Here is a 17,374-nt window from a genome sequence, read left to right on the forward strand (position 1 = left end):
TGGGCTGGACAGAACATGAGCAGAGCAGAGCTGGGGATGACCCTTGGGAGATAGGTTACCTGAAGCCCTGAACCCATGGTCTGGAAGATGAGAGGGAGTCTGGGAGAGCCTGGCCCTACAGATTTTGCCCTCAGGCCTGAATGGTGCATTATCATCCCTCAGGGTATAGCATTGTCCTACCCTTTCTCATGTACTCTGGTGGGAGAGGACAACCTCTGGATGAGCAAGTTTATCAGACATATTCCTCCCAAATAGAGAGAGGGACAGTCAGCCCTGGAGGGCACTGGGTGAGGCCAGTGCCAGGGAGCAGTCTTGGGCCAGGTGGTGCCAATATGTCTCAAGCAGAAACAATGGCCATTTGGCCCCAGGATGAATGGCACTCCTCCTGGTGCTAGAGTTCCCTTCAGCCAGGTATTCTTTTCCCTTCCTTTTTCCTCTCAACACCCTCCAGGCAGAGGAAGCCTAGCTGGACCAGAGCTAAACTTAGTGGGAGTCTTGACAAAATGGGCCTGCACCACATCGTGGAAAGAGCCCAGTCTTTGAAGCCAGACAGAGCAAGTTCAAAATCCCAGTTTTGCCACCAGCGCACTGTGTGGCTTTGGGCAAATCATTTCCTCTTCAGGGGCCTCGGTGTCCTCTACAATAGAGGTTGTCATCTCTACCTTCCAAGGATGTTATAAGGATTAGAAAGCTTGTATGTGAAGTCCCAGGGAAGTTCCTCAACCTCTTCTTCAGGCTGTGTATCTTGGCACTAGGATTCTAGATGTTAAAGCAAAACAATCACTAAGAAAGGCTCTGCCCTGGAATGGCCAGGGGATACCAAAGGAAGAGCAAGGGTTGAGGTGGGGGTGGCCAGGGGCCCTTATGGGTTCTGAGAGGGCTTCACGCCAGGGAGGATGGGACAAGGTAAGGAGACAAGTCAAGAAGGGCTGTGAGAGAGAGCCTCGGAACACTTGCACAGGTGGGCTGCCGCAGGCTAGACTGGACCCTGTTTCCATAGCTTGGCCAGCACCCTCCCATTCATAGCAGCCTGTCCTCAGCCTGGGAGGTGCAGAGGCAGTTTGCATGGACTGAGGGCCCAGGTGCCACTCGCAGTGGCCCAGTTCACGCTGGAATAAGAAAGCCTGCTCCGACAGCACTGAGCCTTGGCCTCCACAGGCCAAGCCGCCCTTGTATCACCATCAGCAAAGCCCCCCACCAGAGGGAGGTGGGAACGGTGCATCTCTTAGTAGCAGAGTTGTGATGCCAGGACCTTCCCAGTCACCCCTGACCTGCTCAGCCCACGTTCATGGCAATGCCTGTCCATGTGGCCCAGTGAAATATCCAGGTTGATGGTTCTCGGAACCTCCCAGACTCTGGGCCTCCTGTTATTGGGCACTAGGTTTCCCAGTATAGTTGTCCCTGTTTTGAGAAACTAGCCCAAAGTGTGTGTGCATGTCAGGGGGAGTGTCAAGGGCCTGGGTCCCAATGTCAGCTTGGCAAAGATTTGTCCTATTACTGGGACGTGTGCCTGAGTACCCACTCCCCTCCGTCAGGTGAGGATGCCCATGCCTGCTGAGCCCCCAACACTGGGGGTGGCCATGGGTGGGAAGGGGTTTTGTAAGCTGAACAGGCCTAGATGGAACCTTTCAGCCCACACTGGCCTTGGGCTACATGGGGGACAGGTGGAAAGTCAGGGACAGACAGAGGGGTCCTTTCCAGGCCTCCTGTCACCCTGGGGGCAGAGGTCAACCCACTCTGACCTCTCTTCCCTTCTGCTCTGGGGAGACCCCTTAGGAGTCTGACAAAAGCCACAGATCCTCCACGGGAAAATGCACAACCTCACTGAATGTGGCTCATGATTTCAGAGAGGAGGAGCCCTTAGCCCCGCAAGGCCTCAAGGGACTAAGTGGCTTTTCCCCTCTTAGCTACTGCAGGTCATCCTTCCCCAGCCAGCTAAGCCTCCCCTGCGCCTGGCACTAACCTCACTCTGGCGGGCAAGTCTCTCTCCATACCCACCCCTGGGGCTGAGCTCCCCGGGCAAACCTGTGGGCCCCAGTGTCCAGCCCAGGTGTAGGTGGGTCACAAATGTGAGGAAGGTCAGAGGGAGGGTCACCTGGGAAGTCCCTGGTGCTCCCTGGGCTCTGTTCTTAGGGATCAGAGGGGAGTCACGGGCTGTCACACTTCATTCCTGCTTTCCCCCATCCCTTTCACAGATCAGAATCAAAAATTAGGGACAAGACCCTGTGTCTCTCAGATGGAGTTCTGCGTGGGGCTGTGCCCACTCCCTGAGACCGGGGATCCTGGAGGCAGGAGGGCAGGCAGTGGTTCCCCCTCAGACTGGGTCCCTAGGAGTGGGCCCAAGCTCTCAGACCCAGAGATCCCTAGTGGGAACATGGTGGCAAAAGAAGGAAAACTTCATTCCAGAGAGCTTGGATGACTTATATTACTGTTTATTTTCTTAACATATAATGAAATTCCAAATCCAAAGAGATATATATGCAGAGCAGACAGATGCAGGGTTCTGGTGTGCAGCAGCCAGAGCAGGACAGGAAGGGTCTGTGCCCCTCTCCCCTCCGGCACAACGCTCACTCCTCCCGGCCCCTGGCCATTGCCCAGGCAGCAATGCAGAAGCTGGGACTGAGAGGGACCAGTCTCACAGTCCAGGGAGTAGCCAGAGACATGGTCCTGGCTGTTAGGCCTGGCCAAATCATTATCTAGCTGTGGGTCCTTGGGCCTCAGTTTATCTGTTAAATGGGCTAGAAGTTTTTGCTAGGAAATGGAGAAGGGAGTGTGCGGATATCATGATGGGTCGTCCTGCTGCTCCTAGATACCTGTGTATTGTGTCTCTCAGTTTTGGTCACCATCATGGCCACAGGCACATAGGGAGACCTGCTCTGACCCTGGTGGAATTGAATGGACTGTGTAGATAGCTGCCCCCAAACAGACTGTGCTCTGAATTGTCCTTGGGCTGCAGCCATAGCTACTTCCTCAGGTCAAGACCAACTCTCCCCTCCAGATAAAAGAGGAGGGAAGACTATGACCTGGGCAGCCTGTACAGGTCACCCAGCTGCCCCAAATGCCTCCAAACAGGAGCTCAGGAATAAGGGGGGGAATCTGCTCTTCCTCCCCCCTTGGGATCAGCTGGGGGCTTAGAAGCACCCTCAAGTGTCCAACAAGGGCATCTGCCTCCGAGGGCTGGAGGGCTGATCTGAATCACGGTCATGTGTCCTCAGGCTTGATAACCTTCAGATAACTTGATAAGCTTCAGATGACTAAACACACCTGCATAATGGTGACCTGTGTCTGCACTGGCAGGAGAAAGTGAAGAACCAAATAATGATGGGGGTGATGCAGTGATAGGTGGAAAAGATCAACTACAGCTCAGTGAAGGAATATGGGCGTTCCTCCCTCGCCCTCTAAATGACCTTCATTCTACAAAAGCAGCCTCTGTCCAGTGGAGCCACTATCGGACCTGCTACCCCCAGGAACAGGCACTTCCAGTGGCTGGATGGTCTGCTGCTCTTTGCTTTGAAACATGTATGCCTATGTACACGTGTTCACATAGATGTGTAGGTACAACTATATACTTGGCAAGTGGAAGAAGCAGCGCTGGTCCAGACTACATCTTCCAGAACCTGCAGTGTGTCTACACTTACAGAATCCTAGAGAGGGGCCTCAGGCCCATATCGCTTTCCCTGTCCCTGCAACTTTACAGATGGGGTCACTGGGGCCCCAAGATTGAGACCTTCCCAAGGTCATGCAGCACATCTAGGGGGGCCCTGGAAGTGAGCCAGGTCGCAAGGTCGAGGCTTGTCTGCCACTTGCCCCTACCACGGCACCTGCTGGGATCTTTTCCCCATCAGAGCATCCTTGGGGACAAGTGCACTTTACAGGAAAGAGGGCCATGCCCAAAGGCACAAAGCAATCACAGTGGAGCCCCAGGCACCTGCAGCAGGTGAGTTGGTGAGCAACTCTGGGATGAGGGGGGACTTTCTGGCACACCTCCCATCACACTCTGAGGGGACAACTTAGCAAGGTGGGTCCCTCTCTTTCACCTCCTCTGTGACTTCAAGGGAGTGGGTGATTGGAAAATCTTGGTCCCCAGGAAGCCCTGAGGCCAGGAAACAGAGAAAGAGAAAGAAGGTGATAGAAACAGCCCCAAATCAGGCTTGACTACGCAGGTCCTGCGGATCTTTGGGGAGTGACTGAGCCAGCTTGTCAGAGTGTCTACAATACGGATTTCATCCCTCCCCTCCCTATACCCGCCCCTGCCCACCCCCCACACGGATGCCTGGGCCAGGCCCCCTTATTTGGGCTTCATCTCCACCCTGGAATGGATGTCGTCGGCATCCAAGTCGTACTCCTCCACCTGACCGCTGGTCCACACCTTCACGCGGTCTGTGAGGTCGCTGCTCCGCGGGGCCAGGATGAAGTCGTAGATGAGCACGGCCAGGGCTCCTCCGATGAACGGCCCCACCCAGAAAATCTAGAGCAGGAACAGAGCAGACGTGCTTAGAGGGCGTCTGATGGGAACTGCTTACCCTGAGACCCCTGCTCCACCACGCCACCGCCTGGCTTCCCTCCCACCCGTGCCTGAACCCCAGCATCCCCATTCCTGTGCCCCCAATGACTGGCCCAAGGCAGAACTCTAGTAGTGGATGTCTCCCTGCCTCGGTGCGACCCAGCTCAGCATGCCTGGCATGGTCAGACCAGCCCCTTCTTGAGGGTGGCCACTGCCCCACCCTCCCCAGCTTTGAAAAGGCCCCAGAGATAGTCTGGTTTGATCAAAAGTGGCCTGGAGGGCTTCCCTGGTGGCTGATGCAGGGGACACGGATTTGTGCCCCGGTCCGGGAAGATCCCACATGCTGCGGAGCAGCTGGGCCCGTGAGCCATGGCCTCTGGGCCTGCGCGTCCGGAGCCTGTGCTCCGCAACGGGAGAGACCACAACAGTGAGAGGCCCGCATACCACACACACAAAAAAAAAGTGGCCTAGAAAAGAAACAGCAACAGTGAGAACAGCTAAATCCCTCGGGCACTGACTCTGTGTCGTGCTCAGCTTACAGGTGCCGAGACCTTTGTCCTGGGCGGGAAGCAGGCACTCCCACACCCGCACCTCCCAGCTCAGGAAACACAGGCACCAGGAGGCACTGGGATGACATGGGGCAGGTCTGAGCTGGGACAGGAGGCTGGCCTACGCCGCCTGAGGCGTGAGCCCCCTGGCCCTTTTATCTCAGGTCTCAGCTGCCCTATTTCCTCCGCCCTGGCCATCTCCCAGAGCCTCTGTGATGGGAGCTAATGTCACAGGATGGGGGGCGGGTCTTCCATAAGGCACCAGAACCTCCCACCCGCCTCCACGGGATCGCCCTGCGACCCCTTACCCAGTGGTCCTGGAAGTTGTGTGTGATCACCGCGGAGCCGAAGGACCGGGCGGGGTTAATACTGCAGCCTGTGTAGTCGATCTGTGAGGAGGAAGGGGCAGGGGCAACAGGGGAGGAGATACAGAAACAGAGACAGAGGGAGAGGGAGAGAGAGGGTGACATGGAGAGAGAGGACCGGAGAGGAAACAGACAAGTGACATTCTGACCCAGAAAGATGGTCAGGAGGTCCCTGCACTTTCCTCTCCCAGGTAGGCGGTCCCCCCACCCCACAGCATGAGCCCTGTCGGAGTCCCACCCACTGTCCTGACAGGACACCACAACAGCCTGGCTCCGCCCTCCCCACCTCCACCGCCACCTGGGAAGGTCCCCCACTCACGGCCAGCAGGTGCCCCAGGGCCACAGAGAGGCCGATGGCGAGCGGGGCCGAGCCCCCGAGGTCCCGGCGCCTCCGGTCCGTGGTGGCCAGCACGCATAGCACCAGCTGCAGGGTTCCTATGATCTCGATGCCCAGCCCCTGGCCCGAGTTCACGCCAGGGGCCAGCTGTAGGGGAGAGGGGCAGTAAGAACTGCGTCCCAGGGCCCCCAGGCCCGGGCCCCCAGGGCCAGACCCTCGGTGCCTTCAGAGCGCTTCGCATCAGCCCCCGGCAAGGCCACACTCAAGCACATACAGCCATTAGTGGGCCTTGTCCCCGCCCACACCTGTTGAGGAAGCGCCAGCTTGGCCTAAACACTGTGGCACTCCAGAGGGGCCTGGGGCTGCTGGGGGGCGGGGCTTGGCCTAAACACTGTGGCACTCCAGGGGGGCCTGGGGCTGCTGGGGGGCGGGGCTTGGCCTAAACACTGTGGCACTCCAGAGGGGCCTAGGGCTGCTGGGGGGCGGGGCTTGGCCTAAACACTGTGGCACTCCAGAGGGGCCTGGGGCTGCTGGGGGGCGGGGCTTGGCCTAAACACTGTGGCACTCCAGGGGGGCCTGGGGCTGCTGGGGGGCGGGGCTTGGCCTAAACACTGTGGCACTCCAGAGGGGCCTGGGGCTGCTGGGGGGCGGGGCTTGGCCTAAACACTGTGGCACTCCAGACAGGCCTGGGGTTGCTGGGTGGTGGGGCTTCTGCATCCAGCTACATCCAGGCCGGGGTACCCTTGGGGGTACCAAGGCCATAGGCGACAGGTGAGCCCTAGCCCTGGGAGGAGATGGTTAGGGACATTCAGGGACAATTAAAGAAGAGAAGAAAATGGGTGGCAGGGCCCAGCTGGAGGCATTGCTTCTTACTCCAAAAGTCTTGAACATCCCCCCCCATCCTCTGCTGCATCTCAAATTCCCAAAGATGCGGAGGGTCTTCCTCAGTTAGCTGGCCACAGCTCCCTGTGTCCTTCTCGCCCTTGAGCCTACGTCCCTTGCATCCCCACCCTCTGTCTCCTGCCCCACCTCTGTCTGTCTCTCTCCTGGTCCAGTGTCTGTCTCCCATTTCCTCTGGGCCCTGCCCTCCCTATCTGCCCCCTCCCTGTCCCTCCTGGCCCAGTGCCCCTCCCTCTCTTTGGCCACGCTGGCTGCACCACCACCGTCTGGCTCCCACTTGCTGCTGGGCCACTTTTAGAAACATGACTCATGGAACAAGAAGGGAATGGGAGCTGCTGTGAGGTCACCCAAGCCCTCCCTCTGCAGCTGCACCAGGGAGATCCCTCCCCACGGAGCCCCTGCACCTTCCCACACATGAGGGTCCCAGGGGCCAGATATGCCCACACGGGGGAGCTGGGCCACGTCAGCACAGGCTGCCTTCTCCCAGGCTGGTGTGTCCAAATAAGACTGAACTTGAAGTCTCATCTGGAGGGTAGGGGAATGGGGCTGTCTCCGAGGCCACAGGGCATTCTGCAGAGTCCTAGGTGGAGGGCACTCCACCACCATCCAGAGCTTTTCTCAGCCCCACCCTGAGGCCATCCAAAGGAACAATTCTCTTCCCGCCTTTGTCTGCAGCCCTGGGTCAGAGGGAAAGTGACTCACATCCCCTCCCCTGTGTTGCAGCCCCAGCTCTGGGCCTTTCCTGGCCGACCCCAGGGCTGCAGCCCCTCAGCTCAGCCAGCCCTCCGGGCAATACCCAGTTTTCTTCACACCCCAACGTGGGGCTGTGGAGGCCGAAACCCTGAATTCAGGTCCTTGCTCTCCCACTTGCTGACACCATGACTATGGTCTCTGCCCTCTCTGGTCCTCAGTTTCCCCATCTGTAAAATAGATCTAATTTTCCCTTCCCATTCTCCAGAGAGGCCAGAGGTTCTAAGGCTGTGGGGACAGTCTTGGGGCATTTGAGAAGGGCTGCAGAGGCAGAAGGGACCAGAATGGTTGTTGTGGCTCTGTTCGGGCTCTTTCTCATCTCATCCCCAGGATTGGGGGCGGTAGCAGGCAGAAGGGGAGAGGCTCTGCCGCCCAGGACTGTGGAGATGGGAGTGAGGCCCGCCTGGAGCCGGGACAGGCTCCATGGAGGCGAGGCTGGTGAGGCCGGGCAGCTTGTACCACTGCCCATCACACTCACACCTGCTGTTACCCTCCGTGTCTGAGCACTCAGGAAGCTCAGGGTTCCTCCCCACGCTCTCTCCTTTGCTCTCCAGGGTCCGCATGATTGCTAGCTGCCAGGAGTCCTGAAACCAGCCCTTCCACACTGATTAACGGAGCCATTGCTCTAAGCGGCTCCTGTGTCATACTCTCCATCCCCACCGCACTCTCCTCACACACGTGGTCTTGGCAAGCTCACCTCCTGCCCCGATTCTTAACCAGGTCTGAGCATCCCAGCCCCTGCTCTGCCCAAGGGTACCACTTTTCATACAAAGTGAGCAGGGCAGGGGGCCTGGTGCCATGACCCGTCCACAGGAAGTGACACCTGCCCTGGGAACCCTAGGATGTACCCTTTCCTAGCTGCCCAGAGCCCTTAGAACCTGACAGCCCAGAACCACATGGGTTAGTAACCTTCCTCTCCCCAAACCCGTCACCACTACCACCAGCAGCAGGAAGATTCCCCTGATTGTTTCCATGTCTATGACCTCCTCTCTTTCAACTGCCAAAGCACTTGTGTTACTTACATCTGAAAAAAAAAAAACTGATAATCAAAATCGGAAGGGATAGTTAAAGGTCTGTTGAAAGTTGATGTCCAGAAAAGAGCAAGTAAAAATTCAGACCCTATGTTCCCGTTTACAACCTATTAAATTTGACACAATTGCTTACATAGGGCTAATCCCACTTGTGGTTACTTGTTATTGAAAAAAACATGTTTGCACATCCCCAGGTAGTTTTGCTCAGTCCAGGTCTTATATTTCACTGATGAAGGTCCCCCCCCCCAAAAAAAAGGTAACAATCAATTTTCTGAACACAAGTATAAAAAACAGAAATCTCCACACAGTTAAAGCATCAGAAAGATGCAGGCTCTCCATTTTCGTGTCAAGCCCACTGAAGCCCGCTCTCAAGGCCCAGTTCAGACTCCAGTAGCACCAAGAAGTTTTCTCGGGTCCCTGGATAGAATTCACTTCTGCTGCCACTCTGCTGAGCCCTCACTGAACAGCCTGCGTATCTTGCAGAGAAGTAACCTTTCTGCCTCCTGTGTTGGTGCCTCAGACACCCTGGCCTGGGAGCTCGGTGGGGACAGAATGGGGACACCTTCTCATCTCCCCGCCCAGACCTCAAAGGGGACACTCGCTGTGTGGTGACAGAAGTAGCAGACGACGCTAATTTTCTAGGACTTCCACCCTCTCTAGAAGCGGCCAGGGAAGCCCTCTGGAGCTCAGCAGGGCTGGTTCATTCGCTTTCGAACTGGGAGACCACAGGCCAGTCATGGGTCTCTGTGGACCTCGCAGGGCAGCCTGCTCAAGGTTCTGTGAGATGACAGACAAGGAGGCCAAGGCCCAGGAGGGAGACAGCAAAGTCAGAATCCTTGCTCCGGGGGTCTGTGCCACCCAAACTCACAGGCCAAGCAAGGTGCTGGCTACCCACAGGTTGGGCTAAGGGTTCTGACGATTCCCAGCTTGGCCTGAGGAGCTGGCAGAACATGCTCTGCAGCTGCCAGCGTGTCCCAGGCACCAGGCTGGCACAAGCCTGACCTCTCCAGGAATGGGCCTCAAACCCTCCCCACTGCCCATGGGCAGTATGACCAAGGTAGCTTCTAAGGGCCAGGGCCCCAGCTTGGCCTGGGCACCATGGCGTCCCGCCCTTGGGGAACAGCAGGTCCCAGGGCCAGGTCCGGCTGTGGCTCTGGGCATCCACTCTCAAAGAACAGGGGAGGGAAGACATTGAGGCCTGCCCCCCACACCCACTGCCTCTAGCACTCAGCATTCCCAGTGAGGGGGGCCTCGGTGAGCCCCCCGACGTCACCCCTCCGTGACTGTTCCGGCATGCGTGTGCCTCTGAGGACCCACGGCTTTGGTGCCTCTGTGTGTCTTTGTAGATTGGTATCTGTGGGGGACCACATGTGTCCAGGTGCGACTCTTTCCTTTTCTTTTTCATTAAACCTTTCATTAAGAGGTTTATTAGACAATAAGTAAACAAAAAGTCTATCCAAGAGTTACAAAAGTTCTCAACCTGTACGCACTAAACAATACAAGCTAAAAATATCTGACACAAAAATGGACAGAATTACAAGAAGAAAATGATCAGTCCACTATCAGAGTGAAAGGGTTTAACAACCCTCTCTTAGAAACTGATGGAACGAAGAGTCAAAATATATAAACAGCAGGAACAGGGAAGATTTGAACCACACGATTAACAAGCTGGATTTAAGGAAAATGCGTAAGCCCTGCACCTCCATATTTGAGAATATACCCTCTTTTTCAGCCCGCCCACGTGGGACATTCAGACACACTAATCACGTACTGGCCAGATGCATCTTAACTGTCTCTGAAAATCCTTATCACGCAGGGTACCATCTCTTACGGAGGGGGCTTTGCGGAGGCTGGGGCAGGGCTCTCTCTAGATGTTCATCTTGTGTGTCTGACGCACTTCTGAGTGTGTCACCCTGTCCCTGTGTGTTGCACTCCCACACACAAGTGCCACTACTGGCTGGGGATGGAGGAGGAGGGAAGGAAGCCCCCTTGAGTAAAAGAGAGGCAGGTCTCAAAGTGCTCTCTGCTCCCAGAAGCCATTTCATCTTCCCGACAAGAAACAATACACAAAGCAATGGCTTCCTCCTTCCCTTCCTCACTTCAGGGCAGCCCTGCCCTCCTGCCCGGGAAAGGAAGAGGTTCCACTGAGCACCACCCTCCCCGTACCCTCCTAGGGTCCCAGGGCCTGAGGGGGACCACCCAGGCTTGAGAGTGTGCTTCACGCCCACGTGTGTGTGCCCGTGTGCCATGTACCATTGCGTGTGTGAGTGCACGTGCGTGTACGGGTGCAGCGTAAATGTGTGCAGTTTGGAGCAGCAGAGATAATCGAGGGCTGGAGGCAGGAGGCCGGGGGTCCTGCCTGCCATCATCTGTTGTGCAACCTAGGCACGTCTCCATGTCTCCGTGGGCCACGGTTTCCTTACCTGTAAAATAGAGGCCTCAGCCCAGATTCTAGCCCCAGACCTTGTCCGGGATTCCTCCCCACCTGACGTGGGACCCTGGCCCCCAAGACCTGCGGTCACCCTCCGGGCCAGGATCCTGAGTGCAGGATTCCCACAAGGCCATCTGAACCGCTGGTCTCCATATGGCGTGGAGCCTGTTATAGGACCTCCCAACCACCTGTAACCGCCCGGTGCCCTCCACAGACACACACCCCAGAGCAGCCGGCTGCCTGACAGACCCTGCTTGCATAGCCCTGATGACAGGGAGCTTACTGACTTGGAGGCTGCCCTTCCCCAGTTTTTTTAAAAAAGCGTCTTTCTTTACGCTGAGCAGACACCTGCCTCTGGTTGTCCTGATGGTGGGATTTCAGGCACCGAAAGGAAGTGCTCATTGGAATGGGCATTTCCCAGCCTTTTCTACCCTCTTTTGAGTTGAGGTTTTCCAGCCTCAGGGTGTGTTTGCCCGCTGGACTGTAGCTCCTTGGTTGTGTAAAGACAGCCCCTCACTCACCCCCTGGGCACCGCCGTGGGTAAGGAGCCCCTCTGGACCCCAGAGAGAGGCTCTGGCTGAGGGGACCCTGGCCAGGACAACGTTTCCTTGCCCCTACCTGCAGGTATGTGGGCTCAACCCACGCCCATTCAGGAGACCCCAGACCCGTCGGTGCTTCCAGAGGGCAAGGACCATGGCCCCCCAGGGGGCCTCTGCCAGCAAGCACCAAGGGCTCCCTGTGCCCCCAGGAAAGTTTGCCCAAGCCAGTCTTCAAGGCGAGGCGGGGGGCGTGTCTGACCTGCCTGGGGAAAGCCCTGATGGGTAAGAGTAAAGGCACCCCTGCTGGGCGGGGCCCTAGAGAAAGTGGGCACCACTACTTGGGCCTGAGATCAGGTTGGGGGGAGACAGCATGGGATTGTCCTGCAGTGAGCTAAAGGCTCCAGATGTGAGGGGAGGCTGTGACCGGGGGACGGGGGAGTCAAGGCAAGTCCCCTTAGACCGAGGGACCCCGGCGGGCCATGTCCCCTCTCAGAACGTAGCTCCTTCACATGAGGATTCCCACAGCGAGCCCTGGCTAGGGCCAGGCGTCAGCGTGGGCAACATGGGGCGGGCAGGGCTGCTCCGAGGGCTCTCGGGGGGAAAGAGCCTAAGAATTTTCCATGGTAAGGGAAGTCTCCACCGCAAAGCTCCTGCCTCGCTCTGTGCCCTCCCCCTCATCTGGTTCTGGCTGGAGACAGTAATTATATGTCCCATCAGTGGCATCACCACCCAGCCCCCAGCCCCCTCCCTGGGCAGGGCCGTCGGAAAACTGGCTTCCCTTTCCCCCAGCCCCCACCCCCAGCTCTGGGGGAGGCCGAGGGCCCTCAACTCTGGAAGAACCAGTGGCGTGGGGAAGGGGGGGTTAGGGAGAGGGGCGTGCTCTCATTCTGTGGCTGGGGAAACTGAGGCCCAGGACACTGAGGAAGTGGGAAGTTTGGGGCTAAAGGCAGGCCCTGGATGCAGCACGTAGAAACAGTCCCCAGGCAGTCAGGCCCAGAATCAATGGGGCTGAGAAAAGACCCCCAAATGAGGAAAGTGTGCGCTCTGCCTGAGCCCCCGAAGAAGCTGAAATCAGAGGCTCTGGATGGAGTGGCATCCAGTCCCCTCTTGGACACAGGTAGACACTGGCCTGAACCCTGAGCCCTCACCTCTCTCCAGAGCCCCAGCCTTCCACCATGACCCCCCATCAGCCACACCCCACGACCCTCAGGACATGACCTCCTCTACCTAGAAGCCCCTTCCCCCCAGCCCAGAGTCTTCACATTCAGGCTCTCAGGGCACCTCCTCCCTGAAGCCCTCCTGGCCCTCACCACAGCTCAAAGTCAGAAGTTCCCAGGTGCCCTGATACCTCTTATCGCACTGGCCTCCTGCCCCCTATCATGGACAGATGTGCACCGGGCTTATCTTGCACAGGACCATGGGCTTCCCAGGGCAGGGATTGGGCTGACTCAGCCCTGCATTCAGTCTGCAGCAGTGACAGTCACGTTTATAGGGTGAGCAAGCCAGAGAGGGGAAGAGTGAAAAGAGCTGGCGAATGGTCCAGATTCCAAGGTGCAGGAGCATCTTCGACTTCTCAGAGCCCAGCCATACCTTGCGATCTCCCCTTTCCACAGATGGGAGCTGGGGCCACACAGACAAGGTTGCTTGCATGAAGTCACACAGGGTATTAGCAGCTGAGCTAGGGCAGGGCAGACCCGGCACCAACCCTGCCTCTGAGCCTCTCACTCTAGGAACAAAATCAGGGTTTGGCTCTGAGAACTAGCCAGGATGCGCCAGGCTGGACAGAGGTCCATGGTCCCTCTGGGGCATATCCTGAGCCCTGACTCAGTGAGGAGAAAGTTGTCCCCAACATGTCCCCGGGGGATACCCCCTGACTCATTCCAACCACTTCCTGTCACTTCTTTCCCTATTTTCCTTGGAAATCTCCATGCCAACCATGGGTTTGGGCTGGGGCGGGGCTCAGGACTCAAGGGGCTGCGGGAGCCTCCCCCAGAGCCTGGAGGAAAGAGTGTGTCACCTGTGTAGGCTGGTCTCTGCCCCTCTTGAAGCATTGAGGCCACCTCCCAGGTCTCTTCAGATCCCAGGTTCAGTGCTCTGGACCCTTTTCCTGTTCTTCAGCCCAGGACTTGTGTTTCTGGACCCCAAACTTCCATGGGGGTCCCCGGGCCCCTGCCACAGCCCTCAGTGCCCTTAGGTTCAGCACGGCCCCTCTTGGGCTCCTGTTAGCCAGACCCTCCTGGGAAGAGTGATAAACTCAAGTCCACAAAGTAAGCTTGTTCGTACTATGGGTGTGGCCAAGAGATATCAAGAGACCTAGCCTCAGGGTTCTCAACTCCAAGAAAACTCAACAAGTTAGCAGTAGCCAGGCCTTGAACCCAACTTGCCTGCTTCCCCGCCCAGGCCTGGGCCCCTTTTTCTCCCCCTTCTGCAACCCATCCAGCTCAGGTATTGGGGTGACTTTGGAAAATGGAGCCTTGAGAGGGAAAGGGACACTAAAGCAGGGTGTGGCCAGATCAAGGTGGCACAGAGGTAGGTGCTTGCCCTCCTCAAGTCTGCCCGGGATGCCCATGTGAGAGAGCGAAGTCGGCCAGCAGATGCCTGTCCCGCCTGTCCCTTGAGAGGGAAGGTCAAGAGGGGGCCAGAAGGCCTGGGGAGACTCATCTCCTCCCCTAGGAGGACCCATTCCCAACCCCCATTGTGCCCAGCTGAGCCCCAAGGTGAGCCACCCTACCCAGTGCGCACTCCCCGAAGTCACCCGGCTCTGCCCCCACTGGAGAGACAGGCCTGGAGGGCCTCACATCCACCGTGCCCACAGCTTCCCCGACTAAAGTCTAAACTCCAGGCCGCAGGGCTAACCGTCAGTCCTAGGCTCGGTGAGGTGTCACTGTGACACAAGAAGTGCTAATCCCTCCTTGGCAGGGTCGTGCCAGCTGCCCTCTGCACAGACCTCGCCAAGCCTCCCCCCGCTGCAGCACCAGGATCTGAACTTTGGCTGGGAAGCGAGAGGGCGGCTGCTTCTCTAATCACCCACGGCTCTCTCTGCAGAGCCCTGGCCGGCTCCCTTACTCTCCCACGCCGGCCTGTCCGGCCCAGGCCCCGCCAGTCTCGACCTGATTTGATTCCTCCTCTCTGCTCCTTTGCCTCTCTCCCTCCCTGTGGAAACACCCCCTCGGGTGCTCTGAGACCTCCTCCAAGCCTGACTCAGCCCCTCAGGCCACATTTCCCCCTGCTGTGGCCCAAGCCAGGTCTGAGTGTGCAGTTGGCTGAGGGTCTGGAAAAGCCCAGGTCCACGACAGCAGGCAGCGGCCGCCAACAACCAATTAGCTGTGCTAAGCGGCCCGGGAGAAATTCTTTTCCGCAGCTCCCACCCAGTCTGCTTCTCATGGGCGCCCCCAGGCCAGGCCCCATTCAGGCCGCCAGCGATGGGCGCACGCAGAGACGCACACACCCCCTGGGACGCTCACACAGCAGCACTAACGCACTCACAGACACACTTGCAGAAGCAGTGGAGCTTCCACAGACTTGGAGACCCATGCTGGCACCCACGTGCGCACACCGTTCACAGACACACATACACGCGCCACACCTCTCTGTGTCTGGTGACAGAGAGTGGACCCAGACAGGAGGCAAGATGTCCCCGCTCCGGCTCCCCCCCTCCGCCACCGCCTTGCTGTAATCCAGGAAAGCTGAAAGCTTTCCAGCAAGTGTTTTCACCCCCCATCTTTGTCTCATTCCCGGGCCCAGAAGAGCAAGGGAAGCTTTATCGTTGAAGGCAGCTTGTTTGGGGGACCTGGGCGGCTGCCTGGAAGCTTGACTGACCCCCCCTCCAGGAGAGCCCTGCTCACACAGGACTGTGTGACCAGCTGCAGGACATGCCGGGCAGGTGGTGCAGGGAGGCTGGGGACAGCGGGCAGAGTGTCCCCAGGGTCCAGGCTGCACAGGGAGAGAGCTGCTGCACAGCCAGGGCTGCGGAGTGGTGGTACGAGAAACCACAGCCCAGGGACGAGGAATTGCTGGCCCAGCTGTTAGCTGCCGCCTGTGCTTATTCCCCACAATTGAGGCCCGCAGGGGACATTGGCAAGACCATCATGCTGGGTCTCAGCTCCCCACAGTGCCCGGCAGGAAACAGGCTCTGGACTGCAGGCGTAGCTGAGTTCCAGTCCCAACTCTGCGTGACCTCCAGCAACCTCTTGTCCTCTCTGTTCCTCGGTGTCCCCATCTGCACAATGGGCGGAGGATGAGACCAGCGCCGCCTCAGCACTGAGGCCCCAGAGCCTGGGGCCACCCCACTCACCGCATTGAGGCCAAGCGAGTTGTTGGGCAGGGAGGAGGTAATGCCCGAGAGGATGGCAGTGGCGACGATGGCCCCCACGCACTGGGCCATGATATACATGACAGCCCGGAGGACGCTCATCTGGCAGCTAAGCAGGATCCCCAGCGTGACAGCCGGGTTGAGGTGGGCGCCGCTGATGTGGCCCACGCTCTGGGCCAGCGTGGCAATGCTCAGCCCAAAGGCCAGTGACACCTTCACATTATCCTGGACGGCACCTGTCGTCTGGTTGCTCTTTATCGGGTACTGGAAGCCCAGGGCGGAACCGATGCTGATGAAGATGAAGAGGGTCATGGCCAGGAACTCGGCCACCACCGCCCTCCAAAAGAGCTTCTTCTTGAACTCGCTGGCCATGCTGGCAGGGGGCTTGGCTGGAGACCGCTGCCTGGTGCTCGCCTCCCTCCGAGAGCTGAGCCACAGCCCGGGCTGGGCCTATTTATAGGACCCTGGCGGGAGGAGAAGGGGGGAGCACAAAGGGAGGAAGGCCTCTCCTTGCTCGTGGCCCGCCCCACACCGCATGGGCCTCCTCTCAGCGATGGATGCAGGCACAGCTCTGCTGTCAGCCTGCCAACTTCTTTTCCCTTCCTCCTCTCTCCCCTCCCTCCCTCTTTTCCTCCGCCCTCAGCCCTGCCCAGCCCGGGGAGGCAGGCAGGAGGCAGCCACTGCTCTAATAGGCTTTGAGAAATTCCTCCAAGTAGGCCCCCCTCAGAGGGCCAGAGAAATCCAGGTGTCCCCGCCCTGTGTGCAAAGCTCAGGGGGTGCCCGAGGACAAGTCCAGACGCTCGGGATGCGTGGGGCGGGGTGAGCAGCTGGGTTCAGCAGGTAGACATTGCCCTCCTGGAGGCGGGCACCATGACCCTGCTGGCCTGGCATCCCCATCCCGCCTCACAGTGACATTAGTCTGGAGTCCGCAGGTCCAGGGTCCCCAGGGGCAGTCTGGGCCTCTCAACCCTGGCCCAGACCTGGCCACGGGATGTCACTGTAGGAATGGCCCAGAGCTCCCAGCCCCACCGGCCAGGCCAAAGTTAATGGGGACACAGAGGCATCAGAGGGTGCAGAGAGCTTGTCCGTGGACCACTCTCCACTCTGTGGTCAAGGGCAGGCCTGAGATCAGTAAGAATTTGAGAGGCCCCCATGCTGGGAGCCCTCTAGCTTCTGAAGCAATTTGAGCAAATGATTTCAGGGCAAGTGTGGGAAGATGAGGGCAGGTGAGGACTTTCCTCTCAAAGACAGTCAAGCTGGCAGAACACGGGGGAGACGGAAGGAATGGCAGAGCCTAACCTGGAGACTGGAAAGCCTGGGAGGGAGAGAGCGGGGAGAAAAGGAGGGAGCACGAAAGGGAGAGGCAGAGGGACACGGACGGGAAAGGAAGAAGAAAAGGAGACAGAGAGAGAGAGAGGAAGAGAGACAGAGAGAGAAGGAAGGATAGAGAGAAGTCGAATCAGCAAAAGTGGAAGTGAAAGGGATAGATCCCCAGACAGAGACAGGGAGACGGGTCAGGGCCGAGGAAGAGAGACAGAGAGAGAGCGCAGGGGATACAGGACTGGACCCAGAGGCAAGGATCCAAAAGAGAAAGATGAGTGAGCAGAGCGGAGGTGGGGGGCAGGGGGGCAGACGACACCCCGAGCAGGGGGAGGGG

At 58.3% G+C, this 17,374-nt stretch overlaps 1 protein-coding gene across 1 annotated transcript; it reads right to left on the bottom strand.

The window, feature by feature from the left end:
- Nucleotides 1-2,425: 2,425 nt before the first annotated feature.
- AQP1 (aquaporin 1 (Colton blood group)) lies at nucleotides 2,426-16,131 on the bottom strand. Its single transcript, XM_082662484.1, has 4 exons — nucleotides 15,700-16,131; nucleotides 5,737-5,901; nucleotides 5,361-5,441; nucleotides 2,426-4,468 (listed from the first exon to the last, which is right to left on the bottom strand). Exons 1-4 carry the CDS (start codon nucleotides 16,087-16,089, stop codon nucleotides 4,289-4,291), a joined length of 816 nt encoding a protein of 271 aa, XP_082518610.1. The 5' UTR covers nucleotides 16,090-16,131; the 3' UTR covers nucleotides 2,426-4,288.
- Between the last annotated feature and the right edge of the window lie 1,243 nt (nucleotides 16,132-17,374).

This window comes from Grampus griseus, assembly GCF_964374135.1.
Source record: "Grampus griseus genome assembly, chromosome: 9".
NCBI classification, from domain to species: domain Eukaryota; kingdom Metazoa; phylum Chordata; class Mammalia; order Artiodactyla; family Delphinidae; genus Grampus; species Grampus griseus.

Excerpts from the sequence above, each read along its gene's own strand:
- AQP1 (XM_082662484.1), bottom strand. The coding sequence starts at position 16,089 with ATGGCCAGCGAGTTCAAGAAGAAGCTCTTTTGGAGGGCGGTGGTGGCC. Across the intron at positions 5,442-5,736 it reads CCCTGGGGCACCTGCTGGCC|ATCGACTACACAGGCTGCAG; the intron begins GTGAGTGGGGGA and ends TCCTCCTCACAG. Across the intron at positions 4,469-5,360 it reads ACAACTTCCAGGACCACTGG|ATTTTCTGGGTGGGGCCGTT; the intron begins GTAAGGGGTCGC and ends TTCCTGCTCTAG.